Source organism: Bufo gargarizans, chromosome 1 (genome assembly GCF_014858855.1).
Source record: "Bufo gargarizans isolate SCDJY-AF-19 chromosome 1, ASM1485885v1, whole genome shotgun sequence".
Taxonomy (NCBI): Eukaryota; Metazoa; Chordata; class Amphibia; order Anura; family Bufonidae; genus Bufo; species Bufo gargarizans.
This window is the reverse complement of record NC_058080.1, coordinates 485,843,176-485,864,654: the sequence shown is the minus strand read 5'-3', so window position 1 is coordinate 485,864,654 and position 21,479 is coordinate 485,843,176. Positions and strand designations below refer to the sequence as shown.

The 21,479-nt window shown below is 41.2% G+C and overlaps 1 protein-coding gene across 3 annotated transcripts in view; it reads left to right on the top strand.

Annotated features, from left to right (window-relative positions):
- TLE4 (TLE family member 4, transcriptional corepressor) overlaps window positions 1-21,479 on the top strand; it is a 106,161-nt gene that overhangs the window by 70,724 nt on the left and 13,958 nt on the right. For all 3 annotated transcript variants that reach the window (XM_044273815.1, XM_044273814.1, XM_044273813.1), the window contains 9 exons: window positions 5,707-5,826; window positions 6,678-6,731; window positions 6,865-7,017; window positions 9,346-9,475; window positions 9,709-9,899; window positions 10,979-11,055; window positions 12,203-12,452; window positions 14,842-15,089; window positions 20,457-20,604. In XM_044273815.1, coding sequence (XP_044129750.1) covers window positions 5,707-5,826; window positions 6,678-6,731; window positions 6,865-7,017; window positions 9,346-9,475; window positions 9,709-9,899; window positions 10,979-11,055; window positions 12,203-12,452; window positions 14,842-15,089; window positions 20,457-20,604 — 1,371 coding nt within the window. The remainder of the gene's footprint in view (window positions 1-5,706; window positions 5,827-6,677; window positions 6,732-6,864; window positions 7,018-9,345; window positions 9,476-9,708; window positions 9,900-10,978; window positions 11,056-12,202; window positions 12,453-14,841; window positions 15,090-20,456; window positions 20,605-21,479) is intronic.

Below are 21,479 nucleotides of genomic sequence, written 5' to 3'. Positions count from 1 at the left end.
ATATATATATATATATATATATATATATATATATATATATATATATATATATATATATATATACATATACAGGTCCTTTTCAAATAATTAGCATATTGTGATAAAGTTCATTATTTTCTGTAATGTACTGATAAACATTAGACTTTCATATATTTTAGATTCATTACACACCAACTGAAGTAGTTCAAGCCTTTTATTGTTTTAATATTGATGATTTTGGCATACAGCTCATAAAAACCCAAATTTCCCATCTCAAAAAATTAGCATATTTCATCCGACCAATAAAAGAATAGTGTTTTTAATACAAAAAAAGTCAACCTTCAAATAATTATGTTCAGTTATGCACTCAATACTTGGACGGGAATCCTTTTGCAGAAATGACTGCTTCAATGCGGCGTGGCATGGAGGCCATCAGCCTGTGGCACTGCTGAGGTGTTATGGAGGCCTAGGAGGCTTCGATAGCGGCCTTAAGCTCATCCAGAGTGTTGGGTCTTGCGTCTCTCAACTTTCTCTTTCCAATATCCCACAGATTCTCTATGGGGTTCAGGTCAGGAGAGTTGGCAGGCCAATTGAGCACAGTAATACCATGGTCAGTAAACCATTTACCAGTGGTTTTGGCACTGTGAGCAGGTGCCAGGTCGTGCTGAAAAATGAAATCTTCATCTCCATAAAGCTTTAGCAGATGGAAGCATGAAGTGCTCCAAAATCTCCTGATAGCTAGCTGCATTGACCCTGCCCTTGATAAAACACAGTGGACCAACACCAGCAGCTGACATGGCATCCCAGACCATCACTGACTGTGGGTACTTGACACTGGGCTTCAGGCATTTTGGCATTTCCCTCTCCCCAGTCTTCCTCCAGACTCTGGCACCTTGATTTCCGAATGACATGCAACAGTCCAGTGCTGCTTCTCTGTAGCCCAGGTCAGGCGCTTCTGCCGCTGTTTCTGGTTCAAAAGTGGCTTGACCTGGGGAATGCGGCACCTGTAGCCCATTTCCTGCACACGCCTGTACACGGTGGCTCTGGATGTTTCTACTCCAGACTCAGTCCACTGCTTCCGCAGGTCCCCCAAGGTCTGGAATCGGTCCTTCTCCACAATCTTGCTCAGGGTCCGGTCACCTCTTCTTTGTGCAGCATTTTCTGCCACACTTTTTCCTTCCCACAGACTTCCCACTGAGGTGCCTTGATACAGAACTCTGGGAACAGCCTATTCGTTCAGAAATTTCTTTCTGTGTCTTACCCTCTTGCTTGAGGGTGTCAATGATGGCCTTCTGGACAGCAGTCAGGTCGGCAGTCTTACCCATGATTGCGGTTTTGAGTAATGAACCAGGCTGGGAGTTTTTAAAAGCCTCAGGAATCTTTTGCAAGTGTTTAGAGTTAATTAGTTGATTCAGATGATTAGGTTAATAGCTCGTTTAGAGAACCTTTTCATGATATGCAAATTTTTTGAGATAGGAATTTTGGGTTTTCATGAGCTGTATGCCAAAATCATCAATATTAAAACAATAAAAGGCTTGAACTACTTCAGTTGGTGTGTAATGAATATAAAATATATGAAAGTCTAATGTTTATCAGTACATTACAGAGAATAATGAACTTTATCACAATATGCTAATTTTTTGAGAAGGACCTGTATATATATATATATATTAGAATTCTGCAGCACATCCAAATCGTAAAAAAGTAGAAAAAGGCTTTATTCACCAGACATGCGACGTTTCAATCCTCTCAATGGGATTTTTCTCAAGCAGTGACCCTGCTGAGAGGATTGAAATGTTGCATGTCTGGTGAATAAAGCCTTTTTCCCTTTTTTTTTTTTTTTTTAATTTTCCATGCAAAATAGGCACTTGAAGTTCGTGTGCTACCGCACTTTAGATGCTGTACTCCCATAAGCAGCTGTGCCTGGTAGTAAAGATACCCCTGTCGCTGCACAGGCCATAGTATCTCTGCTCCTGCCTGTACCAGGCCTGTTCCGCGAAAGCCTGGAATACATGGGCTGTGTCAGGCTTTAGCAGCGCTGGCCCGAGCAGGAGAGCGATGTCTTTTATATAAGCTCCTGCGCTCGCTCTGCTCAGTTAATAGCCTGCATAGTCACATCGGTGCGCCTATTATCAGCTTAGGGGAGTGATTGCAGGAGCTTGCTTTTAAAGCGCGATAACGCTTGTGCCTATTTTGCATGGAAAAGGAAGGAAAAAAAATTCAAGTGTATTACAAAAATTATTGTTTAGCACTTTTAGAATGGGATTTAATGAAGGTTGGTTAAAAGTTTAGGTACACTTTAGGAGAACAGTACTCCTAATGCTCCCAAAAAGAAATCTCCCAGCGCTTTTTCCCTTTAAATCCTCCTCTTTGATCCTATTTTCTTACATTACAATTAATACTAAGTAATATATAAGGAGGTCTTCTCTGTGTGTCCCCGGAGCTCGGCCATGTCCCTCCTGCTCCTCCTCACTGTAAGACACTTGGCTGGATCGGCAGCTACCCCGCCTCTTAGGCATTTGCCTCATAATAGGGCATGAAGACTAGCATATGGGAACGTCCGTCTTGATAAATCTCTCCCTATGTGTCAGGATCATACAGGGAGTGCTGTAGACACAGACAATGGTGACAACTACTTTTAGTGTTTAGTGTTCCTTTAAGAGAATATGCTGCATTGGTAGAGTTCAGGCGCATTTAGTTACAAATCCTAATTTATATGCAAGCAACAAAAACGTGGCACATTTATCTCGACCTAGTAGTACGCCATCTCGCTCTCTATAGTATATTGGATAACACAAGTACTATACATCTTTGTTTAGCCCTGATTGTGCATAGCCATACTAACCTGGGCCCTACATGACGTGTTTGTTTCCAGCCTGCTGCCGTTTTCTATGTATTTGTTTGATTCCTGGTTATTTTAATCTATGGTTTTGTGCTGTTCTCTGGAGAAAATACATTTGTTAATTCAGTGTGCCGTTCATACCAATTAGTCTTGAACTATGATTATGTTGTCTGAATGGCACCATGCTTCTTTCCCCTTTCCTGCCACGGAACACTTTGCCATTTATTAGAAGATTGTGACCTGCATTTCCTCTATGCAGCCGATTACAGATTTGCTATATGTCCCCAGGCGCTTTACTACATGTTTTAATCTTAACCGTTCATATCTTTCACTTCTTGTGATGGAACTTTATCACTTTACACCTCCACTGAATAAGTATTCTGACCATGCTTTTCTAGCCACAGCAGCTGCATTCAGGTATTAGGATTAGTTTTACCATGAAAGGAAGGTGCAGTGTGTGTGGGAGTGATCCCACCCAAAAAAAAGGAATGACCTTGGAATCAATTCTTAAACGAACCATACACACAAGTTAGAGGACCTTTCACCACTCCTGACATGCCTGTTTTAATAGCTTCATGCATTCCCCATGTGATAATTCTGGAGCATCTATTCTTATGGCTCTATGATGTACCGTTCCTTTATTATTTCTACTAGAAGTTGTGAATGAATTGCTAGCAGTCTGCAGTAAGGGTACAGAGGGGAGGTAACAAGTTGGGTGGGGGGGTGTACCTGCACAGTCTGAAAATGGCAGCACTGATTGGGTAGAGTGAGTCTGTGCAGGTACACCCCCCCCCCCCCCCCAACTGGTTACCTCCCTCTGTACCCTTACTGCAGACTGCTAGCAATTTATTCATAACTTCTAGTAGAAATAATGAAGGAATGGTACAACATAGAACCATAAGAATAGATGCTCCATAATTGTTATTACATGGGGAATACATGAATCTATTAAAACAGGAATGTCTGGTACGGTGAAAGGTCCTCTTTGAGTCAGCCAAAATGGACGATATTTACTATTTCGGCCTAGAATAATTTCAGAATTATCCATGAATGACCATGAGTGATGGCTGAAGTTGGACTCTAGTCTGGAAAATAACGATACAATCAGCCAATTACATTTGCCACTTTGCACAGGCCCATTGAGTTTTTTTTTTTTTATATGGCAGTAAAATGTGTGCGTTTTTTATTTGGTTAAAGTCCAGCCAACTGTGATCATTTTTGGGTCACCCAGGACCAGTTAAGTAGTCTTCAGCTCCAATTTCCTTATCTATTTCACTTCCTGTCAGTGATCCATCCGCCTGCATTCCTAAAGGGATAACATAAGCTTACTTTGCCCATAGCAAGGAAGCTTTTGTTGAGTAGGCAATGGGATTAGATGTAGCATTACAGAAGGTAGACCTGTGCCTAGAGGCAGCACAGGATGATACTGGCATTTATTCTCACCTTGCATGGAATGCACTATAGGAATATGATGCTGAACGTATAGCAGAGGGTGCTCTACATAAGACTTTTGTGATGTCCAGTCATAGCACTGAGTTTCTACTGAGATGGTATACCTTTTTATAAGACAAAACATTTTATATATCGAAAAAAAGGGTTTCAAATGTTTAATATGCCTGTATTTTTACACTATTTTTACCATTACAGCTGGCAGTATGAACTGCTACTATAATATTTGCTTTAGACACTATGTGATGATTACATAACATAATACAGGTCATCATAGATATCATATATCATCAGGTACTTCATCACTTACATAGTTCCAGATGGCATTCTCCTTAAAGGGGTTGTCCTCTTACAAACAGTTATACCCTATCCACAGTATGATCAATAGTTTTGAAGACTAGTACCTCTGCTGATCGCAAGAACAAGGGTCCTATGTTCCCCATAACAACTTTTTTTGTTTTATTAGTGAATTTTTATATTATGTTCTAAAATAAAATAAAAAATGTGTTTATGCAATTTTAGTAATGTCTTTTCCATAGTTTTTATAGCCCATATTTACATGCTACTCCTATGCTATGCTCCTACCTAATGAAGTGGGGCATATATTGTTTAACAAATTGGAAGTGGTCATTTTATGTTAAATGAATGCAGTGCTGTAAAAGTGAGCATAATATCCTTCAAACTGCAGAAAAAGTTCCAATGGCCCAGCTATCGCATTCTAGGGGCTGCTTCATCCTCCAGTATTTGATTAGTAGTACATGTCGATCACTACTTGATGATCACTAGTTAAAGGTGTGACTTCTTTAGTGCTTGTTTTTGTTTTTGCCTTCTAACCCTTTTCTTGAAAAATGTTACAAAATTACTAACCGTACAACCCATTTAAAACTCCAAGTTTAGTAGTAGGTCATCAGTATTTGATTGGTGGGGGTCTGACAACCGGGACCCCCCCGATCATCTGTTTGAGAAGGCAGCTGTGCTCCTGTGAGTGCCGTGGCCTTCTACAGCGTTTCCTAGGCCAAGCGGCGTCTTATTCATCGGTCACGTGGCCTAGGAGCAGTTCAGCCCAATTCAAGTGAATGGGCTTGAGCTGCAATACCAGGCACAGCCTCTATATGATGTACGGAGCTGTGCTTGGTGCTAAGCTACGAGAAGGCCGCGACTCTCACAGGAGTGCTGATGCCTTATTGAAACAGCTGATCGACGGGATTCCCGAGTGTCGGACCTCCACCAATCGGATACTGATGACCTAACCTATTAAAAAAAATCTGATTCTTTCATTTTCCAAAGGAGTTATGAAAAGTGGAATCTGGTGGAGCCAGTTTTGATAAATCTCCCCCCAAGTGCGGTCACAGTTGGTATTTTTGCAGACCTACAGTGTATGCAATCAGATCCATGTCCTAAACTTTGCTAAGTGATGCCTTTTTGCTTTCTTTCAGAGTTCATCGGTGTCTCCATCTGCGAGTTTCAGAGCAGCAGAAAAGCACAGAAATTCAGCAGACTACTCCTCGGAGAGTAAAAAGCAAAAGACAGAAGAGAAAGATATAGCGGCCCGCTACGTAAGTAGCACTGGACCTGGAGGCTTCCTTGTCCTAACCAAACGAGCAGATAACACTAGGTTGCATCTGCTGCTGTTCATATATGTTCAGTGTACCTAGCCGAACGTGACTACGGCCACACACTTTATCTTTGACGAGTAAATATGCTTAATGGTTCATAAAGAAGCATAAATATTTCCAAAGGGTGTGTTTGGTTAGTGTGAACGTAGTGGAGAGTTTGTTTAGCGAGAGGCGCGTCCAGTGCATACGGTTTATCTGTTTGCTCTGTCATCAGCATGTGGCTGTGGAACATCAGTTACCTTAAAAAAGAGATTGTGGAATATTCCTTATGAAGTGCACAGTTCCATTGTCTGGCGACAAAACACCTCTGTTTATTGTCCGTCCTCTGTAACGATGGGAGTAGTGTGTATTTGTCCATTGGTGACATGGGTACAAAGGTCACATTTCAGTTTCACCCACGCTAGGTACGTTATTTTAACCAACACCTTGCTGTTGCCTTCACATATCAGTATGTATGTGATCCTTGCCACGTGAAAGCCGCTCCGCAGGGGAGCACAAAAAGGAAAATGTGGGGGTATTTGAAATCCAGCAGGGCAGATTTACTATTGCAAATGCAGCTAAAATATAATTTTTTTTTTTTTTTTTCTGATGACTTATTCCCATACTTTAAGTTACGGAATCAAAAACTTTCTAAAAAAACCACCAGGGCAGTTAGTGTTCTTTGTAGAAGGATGAGATGTGATTTTAAGGTGTACCATATACTAGACACAACGCCAACATGTTTTCTACCAGCATCTGTATATTGGCAACTTTAGTCTGGTTTCATGTAAACTATTTTATTTCCCATGCAGGACAGTGATGGTGAAAAGAGTGATGACAACCTTGTGGTGGATGTTTCCAATGAGGTCTGTGTTCCGCTTATTTTATATTGTTTGTTCTGTCTTGGTTCTGCTTCATGTAATATCAATGACTGTTACTTAGGCATTTAACACCTTATTAGCACTGAAATGGCAACAATTCCTTTACATTTTCTCAAAGGATCCTTCTTCACCAAGAGGAAGCCCAGCACATTCCCCAAGGGAGAACGGCTTGGATAAAGCCCGACTTCTAAAGAAAGATCCTCCTATCAGCCCTGCCTCTATTGCATCCTCAAGCAGTACACCCTCTTCAAAGTCCAAAGAACTTAGCCTTGTAAGTCAGCCTTTGAAGTAATAGAATTACATATATTTACTTGATCGGACAGGTTTCATATTATCAGATTATCTAGATAAATCATCCTTGTAGCTAAAATGTTTCCCAGGGAAGACTAGCACAGATTTAACTTCAGCCATTTAATAGTACTGCTTGTTCCGTCCCACTGCTCAGCTGCTGTTCTGTGATATTTCCATTTAGCTTGAATTTGCTTTTCATTTAAGCTTCTTAAATCTCCAAGATTTTCATATCTTCAGAATAGGTCATTAATATGAGATCAGCGGCAGTCCAACTCCGGACACCCCTGCCGATCAGCTGTTTGAGGAAGCCACGTTGCTCACTGGAGCTCTGGTGAGAGCCGCGGCCTCATCACACCTTACCAAGCACAGCTTCATTCATTGGATAGTGGTTATGCTTGGTATCTAGGCCCAGGACCGTTCATACAACTGATCTGCGGAGGTGTTGGGAGTTGTAGCCCTACCGATATCCTATTGATGACCTATCTTGAGGATAGGCCATCAGTATCAAAATCCTGGAGAATGCCTTTAAAGAGAACCTGTCCCCACAAAACACAGTGCAATGTGCAGGCAGCATGTTAGAGTAGGAGGAGCTGAGCATATTAATGATATATACGTTTTGGGAAATGTTTCAGCAAAACTTGTAATTTATGCATTTAGATCTCTGCTTTTTCTGACTTCATTGTTCATGCTGGTATATATCTCTGTATGCACACTTACACAGAGAATGCTATCAGTCATTGATAATAGCCCCCCTGTGTACAGCTTGGCTCAGAAAGAACAGAGCTCTACACGTATAAACTACAAGTTTTACTGAATGGTTTACCACAAAACTATATATCAGTCGGCTCGGCATTCGCAGCGCGATTATGTGGCAGCTCCAGTCCTGACCTCCCAGCACTGCCAGGGTTGCATAGCAGTAAATTGATTTGATGATGCTAGGTAACCCTTAGAGGTCTGGAATGTAATGGATAACACTGACATAATGCTGAGGTGTTATCCAATACATTCCAGAATTGTAAGGGTTACATAGCCTCATAAATCAATATAATGCTATGCGACCCCCTGCAGTGCTAGGAGGTCAAGACTGGAGCGGTCTTATACTCGCGCTGTGAGGCCGGAGCGTGACAATCGCTCGTGTGAAACCAGATTTATAGGCAGGGTAGACCTGTTCAGACTGAGGGGGGAGTCCTCCACAGACATTTACTATTAACTCGGTAACAATGTTTTTTTTTTCTGCCCTAAATTGTTACTCTCGACTTCACCAGTAAAACCTAACACGGCTCCGTATTTAATGGTGATTATTCTGCAACAGTGAAAACAAAGAAGTTTTCAATCATGCATTATGGCCGGATGAGGCTAAGTTGGCTCGGACAAGGAAATACAGTATTAAATACCAGTCATTCAGATCAGGCTGTTAATGTATATTACATAGACTGGCAAGGACTGCAAGAACAAGTTATGATCTTTGTTTGCAGCTCTCTGCCCCGGCTAATAGAGGGGGGAGTCCTTAGTGGTCAATCCCTTGTATTATATCTATATGCCTTAATAGGACATATGGAACATACAAAGGGAACCTGTCACTAGGTTTGGGTTCATTAAACCGCCAGCACGTCTCTGCGTACAGCAGGTATTTAGCTCCTTAAACCTGCTTGATCCGGCATCTGGCGCATGCGCAGTGAAGGGAGGTGTACTGTCCTGGCTTCATCTGGCCCCACAACCTAAGGGCAGGTTGAATAGATGACAGATTGCAGTTGGTATGAGAAATGTTTCTTTTTCCCCAGAGCTGCTCTTCATGAGGCTGTACATCTCCACCATATTCCTTTAGAAAATAGAAACCTGAATAACTAATACATTTTAAGGCCTATGATTCCCCCCCACACACACAGACACAGCCACCTTACAGGTGTGTTTCCATTCCTGCTGCTCTGGTTACACAGGTCTGCTGTACAATCCTATGTTATGAATAGATACTTGAAAGATATGATTGTGAAAGCGCATATGTTACGACTCTTCCATTAGGGATGTTGACTTTAGCAGGGTGAGTATTTGAGGTTTTCAGTAGAGTAAACCATGGAGTCAATAAGTTGTTTGCTTTTGGGAGGATTCAAGTCATTTAGCAGGTTGTATCCTTTGCTCCAGCCAGAGATTCTTTGTTAGTGCTGATGTAACTCTTACATGTTTGTTTTATGTGAAGTCCAGCATGTTTGCACTTTGGAATTCAGCTTCATTGATTTATTATAATTTTTATTTATTTTTTTCCTTCACCTCCTCTCCTTCTATCTCACCCTTTACATCCACCTCCCGGAAGAATGAGAAGTCTACAACGCCTGTTTCAAAATCCAACACACCCACTCCACGTAGTGATGCCCCTACACCTGGCAGCAACTCGACTGGACTGCGGCCTGTGCCTGGCAAGCCACCCGGAGTCGACCCATTAAGTAAGATAGATGATGTTATTTGATTCACTGTCCTTATCAAAATGTAATCTTGTGCAGGCGGACTGTAGCCGTTTTATTTCCGGCGGCATTGCTGTTGGAGTTTCATACGTTATGATTAAAAAAAAAAAAAAAAAAAGCTAAAAGTTACTAATGTAAAAGCTAAAAAAAATAGGGCAGGCTATAAAGTGTTTGATCCGAGTTATTTACCAGCTCCTGTTTCTTTTTCTTTACAGCAGGTCTGAGGACTCCAATGGCAGTCCCTTGTCCTTACCCAACCCCATTTGGAATAGTTCCACATGCTGGAATGAATGGAGAACTGACCAGTCCAGGAGCGGCTTATGCTAGTCTTCACAACATCTCCCCACAAATGAGCGCCGCCGCAGCTGCTGCAGCAGCAGCCGCAGCTTATGGGAGGTCCCAAGTGGTAAGCACTTTTTTTTGGTGACATTTTGTCAGTGTTTTTTATAATTTTTCCTATAGGCATGGCATTTCCCTGTTACACATTCTGTTCAAGTTTTCCCTCTGAAAGATGTGAAATAATATATGATAAATATGGACCTAATAGCCTCGGAACAAGGTCAGATGGACACCGTAAATTGAGTCAGGTTCCTAAACATTTATCCTTACTTCTTTAGGAACCGAACCAGAGTTTGGGAAATTGTTTTTTACAGTTTCAATTTCTGAATAACTTCGGCTCATCGGAGCCAATACATTCTCACTTGCTCCGTACAGTATTGAAACAAAGTTTTTTTTATGCGAATCGACTTCGGATGTTTCATCCGACGTCTATTCGCTCATCCCTAGTTATGATAATAGATGAACTAAGGATCTCCACATTTAACTATGATATACCTATACATAATCACTCATGAGCCAGTGCTACCTATAGACTTTGAGCGTCTCTGTGAGCCTCTGGGCCAGAACATTTCAATGAGATACTTCGACAAATAAATCCCCTTAGCTACTTGATTCCGAAGCACGGTATAGTACAAAGATAGTCAACTTCAACAGTTTATAGGGGTTTTCCCATTTCTAAATGGGGCTCCCCAACCTCGTTCCACCTGGATGTGACAGTCAGATGTGGTTGAGCTGTGGTATAATGTGTCCATAGCTCCTGTACGAGTGAATGAGCGTTATGGAAACCACATAGGACAGTGAGCTTCACTGTGTCCTTAACCTGTGAGATGCAGAACCATTTGAGTTCTGTTCTGTTACATTTTCATAACTCAAGTTCACTTGTATGTCAGCTATGACAACAGCTTGGCACAGCCCACTTGGCTGTTGCTATAATCCCGACAACTTCTGGTCACCACCTCCAGGTGGGAGCAACTGGGGCAGAGGGGATGGGAGGAAATAGGCTTGGGACCTGCATCTGCTAGACATTTATGGCATATCCTAAATGCTTACCTGTTGTCAGTATTAATAGGTGGTAGCAGAAGATGTTTCCACTATGCGTGTTGTCACTGAGATCTCTAGTCATCGAATTGCTCTTCTTACTTTTAGGTTGGCTTTGATCCACATCATCACATGCGTGTTCCAGGAATCCCTCCAAATTTGACGGGCATCCCAGGTGGAAAGCCGTGAGTAGTTTATATTTGTTATCCTGCTGTTTTACTCCCTTTTTATGTTTTTAGGCTCCTTTCACACCTGCGTTCAGGTGTCCGCTCGTGAGCTCCGTTTGAAGGGGCTCACAAGCGGCCCTGAACGCAGCCGTCTGGCCCTAATGCATTCTCAGTGGAGGCGGATCCACTGAGAATGCATCCGTCTGCCAGCGCTCAGCCTCCGCTCCGCTCAGTGAGCCGACACCTGAACGCTGCAAGCAGCGTTCGGGTGTCCGCCTGGCCGTGCGGAGGCGAGCGGATCCGTTCCGACTTATAATGGAAGTCAATGGGGACGGATCCGCTTGAAGATGACACCATATGGCTCAATCTTCAAGCGGATCCGTCCCCCATTGACTTTCAATGTAAAGTCTGAACGGATCCGCTCAGGTTACTTTCACACTTAGAAAAATTTTCTAAGTTATAATGCAGACGGATCCGTTCTGAACGGAGCCACCGTCTGCATTAATATGAGCGGATCCGTTCAGAACGGATCCGATCGAACGCTAGTGTGAAAGTAGCCTAAGACTAAATTGAGTTGTCCAAAAGAATTATTCTTCTGGGTCTTTGCATTTTAGGTTCATTTAGGTTTTTTTTGTCTGTCATTTGAGTTTATCTTGGAATATATTGTTTCAAGGATAATTGCTGGAGATCACCAATAGATAACTTCTGAATGAAAACAAGGCTGCTGGAAATCTTTAAAGCAATTGTACAGTTTTTTTTTATATTGGTGGCCTATTCTCAGGGTCGGCTATCAACACCCCTCACCTCTGACGATCAGTCATTAAATCTTGAACGGCTCACGCCAGAACTACAACAGCTCCGTCGACTACACAGTTGCTAGAGCTTGTGTAATTCTTGTGGGATGTCAGGCCATCAGTATCTGAGTCCTGGACAAAGTTGAATCTAATGAGTTTTATTTCTGTCCATGTTATTTTTTAGTTGAAGGCCCCATTAAACAGATTTTCATTTCTTAAGTGGTCAGATTTGTCCCATCTATGGTGAGAGATAACTAGTTTTCCAGGTTTGCTATGTTTTGACTACTACTTGAGCAAGTTTTTGCTAACAGCTAATTTTTATCTCCTAATTATTTTTATATTTAATAAAATATATTTCTTTCTCTAATTAGTGCATATTCATTCCATGTAAGTGCTGACGGCCAGATGCAGCCAGTCCCATTCCCCCCTGATGCTCTCATTGGCCCAGGAATCCCTCGGCACGCGCGGCAGATAAACACACTAAATCACGGAGAAGTAGTTTGTGCAGTTACCATCAGCAACCCCACAAGACACGTGTACACTGGTGGAAAGGGATGCGTCAAGGTCTGGGACATTAGTCACCCAGGGAACAAAAGCCCCGTCTCTCAGCTGGACTGTTTGGTAAGCACCAATTTATTATGTGCATCAACTAATTGTTGGCAAAAGTTTGATTTAATAATGCTGATGTACAATTCTGGGTATAAAATGGACTGACATTCAGTAAGGCCCGGTTCACACTTGAGCGTATTTGATACGCGCGTTTTACGTGCGGGTTTGTTGGACGTTTTCACAGCGTGTTTTTGGAAATGGAAAAACGTGCGGCGTACGCGCTTTCTTGCAATTGACCAGAGGCGTCCAATGAAAAACAGAGGTGTTATGCGCGACAATACGCCCCAAAGAAGCTCCTGTACTTCTTTGGGCATAGGGCGTTTTACAGCGCGTTCATACGCGCTGTAAAACGCTCAGGTGTGAACCAGGCCTAAGTCACTACCTATAGGTAATACCGGCTATTTGTTTTCTTTTTTTATTTTCAGACTGTCGCCATACAGTAACAAATACTAAAGAGAGGAATAATATACACATGATACTACTATGCTCTTCCTTGTTCTATAGCATTTTTATACAATGCCCCCCCAACCCAAGGAGAGAGAGAGAGGAAGAGAGATTTTTAAAAATGGAATTGATATATTCTTTTCCCAAGCACCTCACCCATGGCTTCCATGTCTGTTCATTCAGCTCTTCTATGCTGTAAAAATACATATATATTTTTTATATTCCACTGTTTCCAACCATTCTTTCGTAGATGGCATTTACCAGTATTTTGCAATTTGAAATGGCCTTATCAAAATGTATTTTCTTGTTGGTTGCTTAGCTATTTTATGTTTCTATTTTATTAGGACACAGCTATCGGTTTTGTAACCTATGTACCCATGGCTGCTAATCTTGGCTTCCACTATGCTTTATGCTGCAGCCATTTTCATATTGGCAGCTATGTTATAAGCACAAGTACATTGCAAAATAAAAGAAACCCTAAACAGAGAAAATGCACAAGAAATAAATAAAAAAATCCCAGCACTTATTCTCACCTATTCTCTCTTATTCCTATCAAAAACGAAGAAATATTCTTTGTCTTAGGAGCTCAGTCATGTCCCCCTCCACCTTCTCCCCTCACTGCCTTGTGCCTGGCTGTAGGACAACTGCTGGAGCAGCACACTCCTTACTGTGTCCTGTCTGCAGTAAGACCTAAAGATGGTTTCCCTATTCCCTGCCTCTAAGCCCCAGACCAAAGTTAGAAGAGATGGGTCATCAGTATCTGGTGGGAGTCTGAAACCCAGGACCCTCATCGATCAGCTGTTTAAGGCACAGGGACTCGCAGTAGCATTGTGGCTTTCTTAGCCTAGACCAGGTGACGTCACGTGACCTAGGCATCGCTCAGCCCCATTGAAGTGAATGGGGCCAGGCTGCAGTATCCAGCACAGCCGCTGTACAATATACAGTGCTGTACTTGGTTAGTTGCGAGAACGCCCCGGTGCTCACAGGAACACCTGTGCCTCCTCAAACACCTGAATGGCAGGGGTCCCAGGTGTAGGACCCCCACCAATCAGTAGTAAAATCTCAGAAAACCCCTTTAATACATGTAGATTTCAATCATGGCCAAGGTAGATAAATATAGACTACAAAAATGAAATCTCTGGAAAAAAATAAAAAGTTCTCAAGTAACTGCCACAGAAATTCTGACGCACGTGACCTCCAAAAGGGGAGGGGGGCTACTGGAGATCCCCTTTTAATAAGTAACTATGTATAATAATTATAGCTATAATTTTACAGTTACTGCATTAATACAGTAGCAAATAAAGATTCATGGGCATAAAATAACACTAAAGCTGTGAATTGCAGTGAGTAATAACTTATTTTGGCCTGAAGCCACAAAAATACTCTGGAGGGTGGTCACCTTCTATGTAGAGCAAAATAATGACATTAATTTAACATACATTGTAGATTAATGGTAGGATGGATAATTGTGCCGACGATATTTTTTCTATTAGCATATTGACTTCTTGCACTGAACTATATATCATGCGGAGCCAAGTTGTTGAGCGTTGGAAAGTTTGGGTTGACTTTACAGCTTTGGTTTTTGATGCTAATTAAGATGAATTGCGGTATCTCCCAACACTGAATATAAGATCAAGTTTAAGTACTTGCCTAATGTCATGTAATTTTCTGGCATTAATCCACTTTATCATTGTCATAATGGCAAATGGCTCATTAAAATCAGGAGGGAATGTTTGCGCTTTTAGAGGTTTCCCGTGTAGAGTTTAACCCATCACCCATGAGCATTTTTCTTTTTTTTTTTTTCTTTTCAAGTCGGCATATTACAATACAAAGTACACTTGTAGAATAACTGCTGTTTCTACAGAACAATGGAAACACTTGTGAAACAAGCTATGAAACTGTTGCTTCTCTAGCTCTAAGTACCGATGTCATGTCCCACTTGTTTTTGTCTCTGCAGAACAGAGATAACTACATCCGCTCCTGCAGACTACTCCCTGATGGGCGCACTCTGATTGTTGGAGGGGAGGCCAGCACGTTATCCATATGGGACCTGGCAGCACCGACCCCGCGTATAAAAGCAGAGCTGACCTCATCGGCTCCTGCCTGCTATGCTCTGGCCATCAGTCCTGATTCCAAGGTCTGCTTCTCCTGCTGTAGTGATGGCAACATTGCCGTGTGGGACTTGCACAACCAGACCCTAGTAAGGTATGTACATCAGTAGCCTATGCAAGGTAATTGGGGCACTCGATAGACTCTAATGATATTTCATAATGTTTATTAAAGGGGACATTCCCTTCATCATAGAGGACACGACAATCTCTTTCTAACTAAGCTAAATCCAGCCCTGTACCTCACATGGATCCAGAGATCTCACTATTCATGATTCCAATTGCTCTGATAAGTTTATATTAAACTGTCAGATCAGGGTACGTGTCCTTTTCTCAGGAGGCGTCTCATTTCTGCTGCAGTTTTATCTTTATCTCGGCTCAGGAGGCAGTTGAAGGATGGAACTCGGTATGTGTGTCCACCTCAACGAGGTGGACAGAGAAATAAGGACAAAGAACAAACAGCAGGTGGCACCATACAGACATTTTATTGAATAACTCAGTTGCTATACTAATATTTTTTAATTGCATGCAATTGCAAAAGTATTCAGACCTAGGTTCTTGTTGGGAAACTTCAAAATATTTTTTGAGACAGCTCATTTAAGCGATGATTTGGCTGGTTAATGTTATATGAAAACATAGGGGGATATTTATCAAAACTGATGCAAACGAAAAATGACTGCAGGCAGCATGTTATAGAGCAGGAGGAGCTGAGCAGATCAGTATATAGTTTTGTGGGAAAAGATTCAGTAAACCATGTAATTTATTTATTTAACTCCCTCTTCTTTCAATACTTAAGGCCACCATATGTACAGCTATCTATGTATACACACTTACACAGAGAATGCTATCAATCACTGATAACACCTCCCTGTATACAACTATTAGTGACTGACATCTATCTACATATGCAAACTGTTGTAATTCCTACACCGTTCACCTGATTTAGATGTAACTACCCTCAAATTACAGCTGACAGTCTGCAGGTAAAGCACATCTTGTTTGTTTCATTTCAAATCCATTGTGGTGGTGTATAGAGCCAAAAATGTTAGAATTGTGTCGATGCCCCAATATTTCTGGACCTGACTGAATGTATACACACTTGCATAGAGGATGCTATCAATCACTGATAACACCTCCCCCATGTGCAACCATCAGTGACTGACAGCTGTGTATGTATACACACTTACACAGAGAATGCTATCAATCACTGATAAACATCTCCCTGTGTACAACTGAGCTCGGAAAGAATAGAGGTTTAAATGTATATATTACAACTTATAATGAATCTTTTCCTATAAATCTCTATACATCAATCTGCTCAGCATCTCCTGATACATGCCGCCTGCAGATTACACTGCATTTTGTGCTGACAGATCCTCATTAACATTGGTCAATTTATCTGCAGGAATCAGAGTACACTGTGTTTTGGCAGATTTCTTTGCATCTCAAGGTCAATAATACTCTGCGTTATCTTCAAAGTACCTTATGCTGCTATCTTGTGACCTCAACAGCCGCATTAACCTGTTATCTAATGTCTGCCATGTTTCCTGGTATTCTCTAGACTCCACACGAGAACTCTCAGATCTATCAATGAACTGGATAAATATTGGCAGGCCCTGGATTTTGTGGGCTGCCATCTTGATAAACAGTAAATACACTGCAAAACACTCCTTAACTGGAAAATCTATCACTTTCCATAATCTAGATATGTCATGATTATATGTTTGCATGTTTAGCTGGTGAGCACATTAACTTAATTACAACCAATTTAGTAACTAAAAATAAAGCTACACATACGCTGTCTGGTTGCCCTTACGTGTGTCAGGATGGTTGTATACCTGCAAAGTTGCAGTGCATAGGAACCTAAAGATGGCCATGCACCTTTAATAGCTGGTAGGCAAACACTTGTTCAGCCAATAGCTATTCTTCCAACCCCATACACCTTCATGCCCTGGTTGGCTAAGCTTGTATATGTTCTCAGTGAAGAGAGAAGAATAAGTCACTCCCAGATACCTGGTTGCAGCTCATCTCCCATGAGAACAAAGGAATTCAGCATTCATGAGATAGTTGGTGGGTTTTGTAGGGTTTGCTCCTATGTATATAAGGACCTTAGATACCGCTTTTATCAAGGCCTATTAAAAATAGTTTTACTAGTGGACACCATAGTAAAGACAGTTGAAAGATTTGCTCTTTGGACCAGGCATCTACTTGTACTCATCTACGACATCTGTATTGCCAGAATGTGCCTCCTGTTATCAGCACTTGAGTAGCCATAAAAGTATTGCGCCGTGTTCATGCGATATGATTGATCAGGTACATGATTTTGTTTCCTAGAACAGTAAACTGGCTCAGCACGACTTTAACCCAGGATCATAGAATGTGATTTTACTAATTTTAATAACCTGTATCAGTGCTTTATCATCCATAAATGTCTTCTCTTGACTAGCTTGTCAATAGAGTGGTTTGTGTTCTCCTGTTCCCACCAGCTCTGTATTTTGAGGCTTTCTACTATATAATCTTGAGAGTTGCAAATCAATGAACATGACAATAATTTTCCAGCAGTCGAAACGTTGAAAGCCCAAAATGGTGTCACCTGATGAAATAGCTGATTTTTGTCTCTCCCTTTCATGTGATGATTGCCCTTAGTGAGATGTAATGCTGGTTGAAGGCGAAATTACATAGTGCCTGATTAGAGAGGACTTCTCTCTTCCCTTAGGTTAATACTGATGGCACAGACACTTTAGTTAAAAAAAAAAAAAAGGTACAGTGAAAAAGGACAAGACTTAACATTGTACATGTAGAATGAACATTTGGGCATAAATGTGTTTATATTATAGGTACAGGCCGACAAGGTGTTTTTAACGTTACTTTTGCATACATATGGTTTTCCTATGTAAGTTTGCATTACTTAATGCCCCCAACAGGGCTCGCAGTCTAAATTTCCTATCAGTATGTCTCTTGTGTCTGATGTCGCCAGGTCCATTTCAAGGTATGATTGTACACACCCCCGAATGGTTGGCCCAACCCTCAGACATTCATTTATGCAGGACCTGGCGCCAAACTTTTTCTATTTCCTGTTATGATAGAACTGACATCCACAGAATGGTTAAGTTGCGTTCAGAATAAAGAGGTGTGCTGAGAGATTTATGATGTTGGGAGGCTAACATGCTTTGAAATGGCTAATCCCACTAGCTTCAGGATGTTCTAGGTCAGAACAAACCTGTTTTTGTTCCTTTTTTTTTGTTTTTTTTCTTTTTGTAATCTTTTGATGCCCTAGTTGATAGCGGGGAAGAAAGACTGGTTTTCAACCATTTCCAGGAAATGTCATGTTCAAAGGCACATGCACAACCTATTTGGTTAACTATTTAGATATGAAAAAAATGTACCTTTCTTAACACATGACTCCCACCTAAAAATGTATATGCAGACCATATTCTCGTCTATATAGTGGTTATTGTTTTGCAAGGTCCCTGACAGTGAGGCTTATGTTGCACTGACGCCTTCCGCTTCATGTAACCTGTGTCATGTAAGCCTTAATTGGTAAGTGGTTTTGCTTGCCTCAGTTTTGTTTGGGTTTTGACTAAACTGCCATGGAATTGGATATCTTGGTAATGGTTACATTGTTCCTTTGAAAAAGGATATGTATTTATAATCAATGTGTAGGTTTGTAGGGAAGCTAAATCCTGTAAGCTGTGGCAGATGTGTTTGGGTAAATGGGTTTGTCCAGCTTTGGCGACGCAGTTTTTATTTAAAAAAAAAAAAAAAAAACTTTTGTATCTGTTTAAAAAGTCACTAACCTGCTCCTTTCAGCAGTCTTCTGGTCCAGGTCTTATAAATTTTTGGATTTATGGGGTTGTGTGCCACTGCAGCTAATGATTGGCCTCAACAGTGATGTATCCGAGCAGTGACATGGTGCTTGGGAACAAGTCAACACTGAAGCCAGTCATTGGCTCCAGCAGCAGCAATGACCTTGTCCATCTGTAACTTTACAGGATGGTGACCTCTGAAGGGAGCCAGAAAACCAGACTATGAGTTTTTCAACTGGTACAGCACTTTGTGCACCATGAGAGATACTGTGATAAAGATTGTCTGTGTCCCTCATACCTTTTGGTAGCTTTAATGGTTGCGTTTGTATATTTACATATTTCCCACCTCGGTCCTTGACTTCTTCACGCTTATGTTGTAGTCTGGAATTCACCTCCAGTAGGTTCTGTTTGTCAGTAGATACTCTGGAAATGTCAGCCTTTATGCTCAGAAGTCTCTAGATTTGTCTACCTAATGCAGTGTATGTTCAATCAACAAAATCACAATCAAACCAAATGTTTCATTAAAATCAATAGAGGAAATTGGTTTGATTTATGATTAGATGTGGTCTAGAAATTGAGACAAGGGCACCTTTTTCATAACTCATTCCTGATAGGTTGGAAGTCCTAGTATCTGAAATCAAAGACCTGGAAATTCAAACATTGGGTAAAGGAAATGGTACTTTAAATCAAAATTTTCACCCAATGACTTCCATTATTGACTGACAACCCAACCAGCGGGATGATCAAAGTTTTATTGCCCCTTTTCACCTAATACCTCCTTGATGGCAGATGTGGAGAAATAATGGTAGGGAATATTGAAATTCAATTCTCAAGTGTGATCAGCCGTCGCAATAGGTGCTTGGCAGTGGCCTAAGGCCCTCTTGCATGGGCAGAGGATCGAGGTGGTTATCTGGTACGAAACATTAATTATTGCCCTGAATGTCCTGTAAATGTGCCGCCAACCACCCAATGCATCTTTCATGCTGTACATAAAATAATCATTGTCAGCAGCACTTTGCGGTATGTTAACAGTGATGTTAGGATTGCCGTAGCAATCATTCATTCCAATACAGAGAGGATGATTGCTTTGTGTATATAGCTTACAAGCAGGTAATGATCAGGAACAAAGAGCTCATTCCAGATCATTGCTCGGTGTCTCGCCCTTTGTGAAAGTGTCCTTTAGTTAGTATTTTTATATATATATATATATATATATATATATATATATATATATATATATATATATATATATATATATATATATATATATATATATATATATATTCTCTATCTATCTCTCTATTTTGCCTGATGCTTTGTCGTTAAATTTTCTTTTTTGTGTTTATGAAACGTGCACACTGAGGAATACGGTCCTGGTTTCCAAAAGCTGGTGCCCTCATTGCTGCAAATTGTATTTTGGCAATAACCGAAATGCTGTATATCTTGAAATAACTAAAAACCCTGCTCTATGGAGAGAGATGTCTGTGTATGAATGTACGTCTCCTCACTTGTTGTGACAGGCCTGCAGAGACGAGATTGTTTGTTTGTGGAGTAACACTTATCATTTTATGTTGTAGCATATGTGTCTTTATTACACTTTGTGTACTTGTATGCCATTCATCTTGGTAAAGATGTCTCTTTTTTTATATATATATCAGGCAATTCCAGGGCCACACAGATGGAGCCAGCTGTATTGATATTTCTAATGATGGTACCAAGCTCTGGACTGGAGGTTTGGACAACACTGTACGATCCTGGGATCTCCGTGAAGGTAGACAGCTCCAGCAACATGACTTCACTTCACAGGTATAATCAGATGAAAATGCACTGGGAGGGTTGAGGGTGCAGTGGAGCTTTTCATGTCTTTTACAGGTACTGTGGATCAAAGATTTGGCAGCGCCTCGCTTTCTAACAGTTTCCCTTTATAGGCACTAAAAGGGCGGGCGTCATGTCTTTTGTACTTTTTTAGAGATGGCTTTTGTGCTGCTCCCAGGGACTTGGATCTAGCCTGCTTTCTGTTGTACAGCAGCACTATGTAACTTATGACACCCATAGCAACATGTGATTTAATTGCATGTCCCATTACTGCATTTTCAGAATATTATTGTAAGAGCTGTTTAACTGTAGAAACGCATTGAATGAATGGTAAATGATGTCTGGTCTTTTGTGAAAGTTTTTCTTTTTATCATATTGAATTATAGTAAGTGCATTCAAAAGGCCTTTTAAGAGGGTCTGATATAAAAGGATATAATATATAAAGGTGTTTAAAAAAAAAAGCACTAGTTCACCCATTAAAGCCTGTAGCGCTACTGTGATCCCTGGAGTGGCAGTTAATTGACTGCATAGGTCATATTACATGGTGTCATCACTGCACAACTAGCAGGGACCACGAGAGCAGGGGAATTTAAAGGGGTTTTCCAAGTGTTTACTACTGCTGACTTATCCTCATCAATATCGGATCGATGGGGGTTCAACTCCCAGTACCCCTGCAAATCAACTGTTTGAAGAGGTCTCAACCTTCTGCTGAGCGCTGTGACATGTTCTTGGGTCACATGGCCTAGGCGCAGTTCAGTCCCATTCAAGTGAGCCGAGAAGAGGCCAGGGAGCTCACTGGAGAACCACAGCCTCCTCAACCAGCTGATCGGTGAGGTAGCCTTGATCCTCAATCTGAACATAAGTCA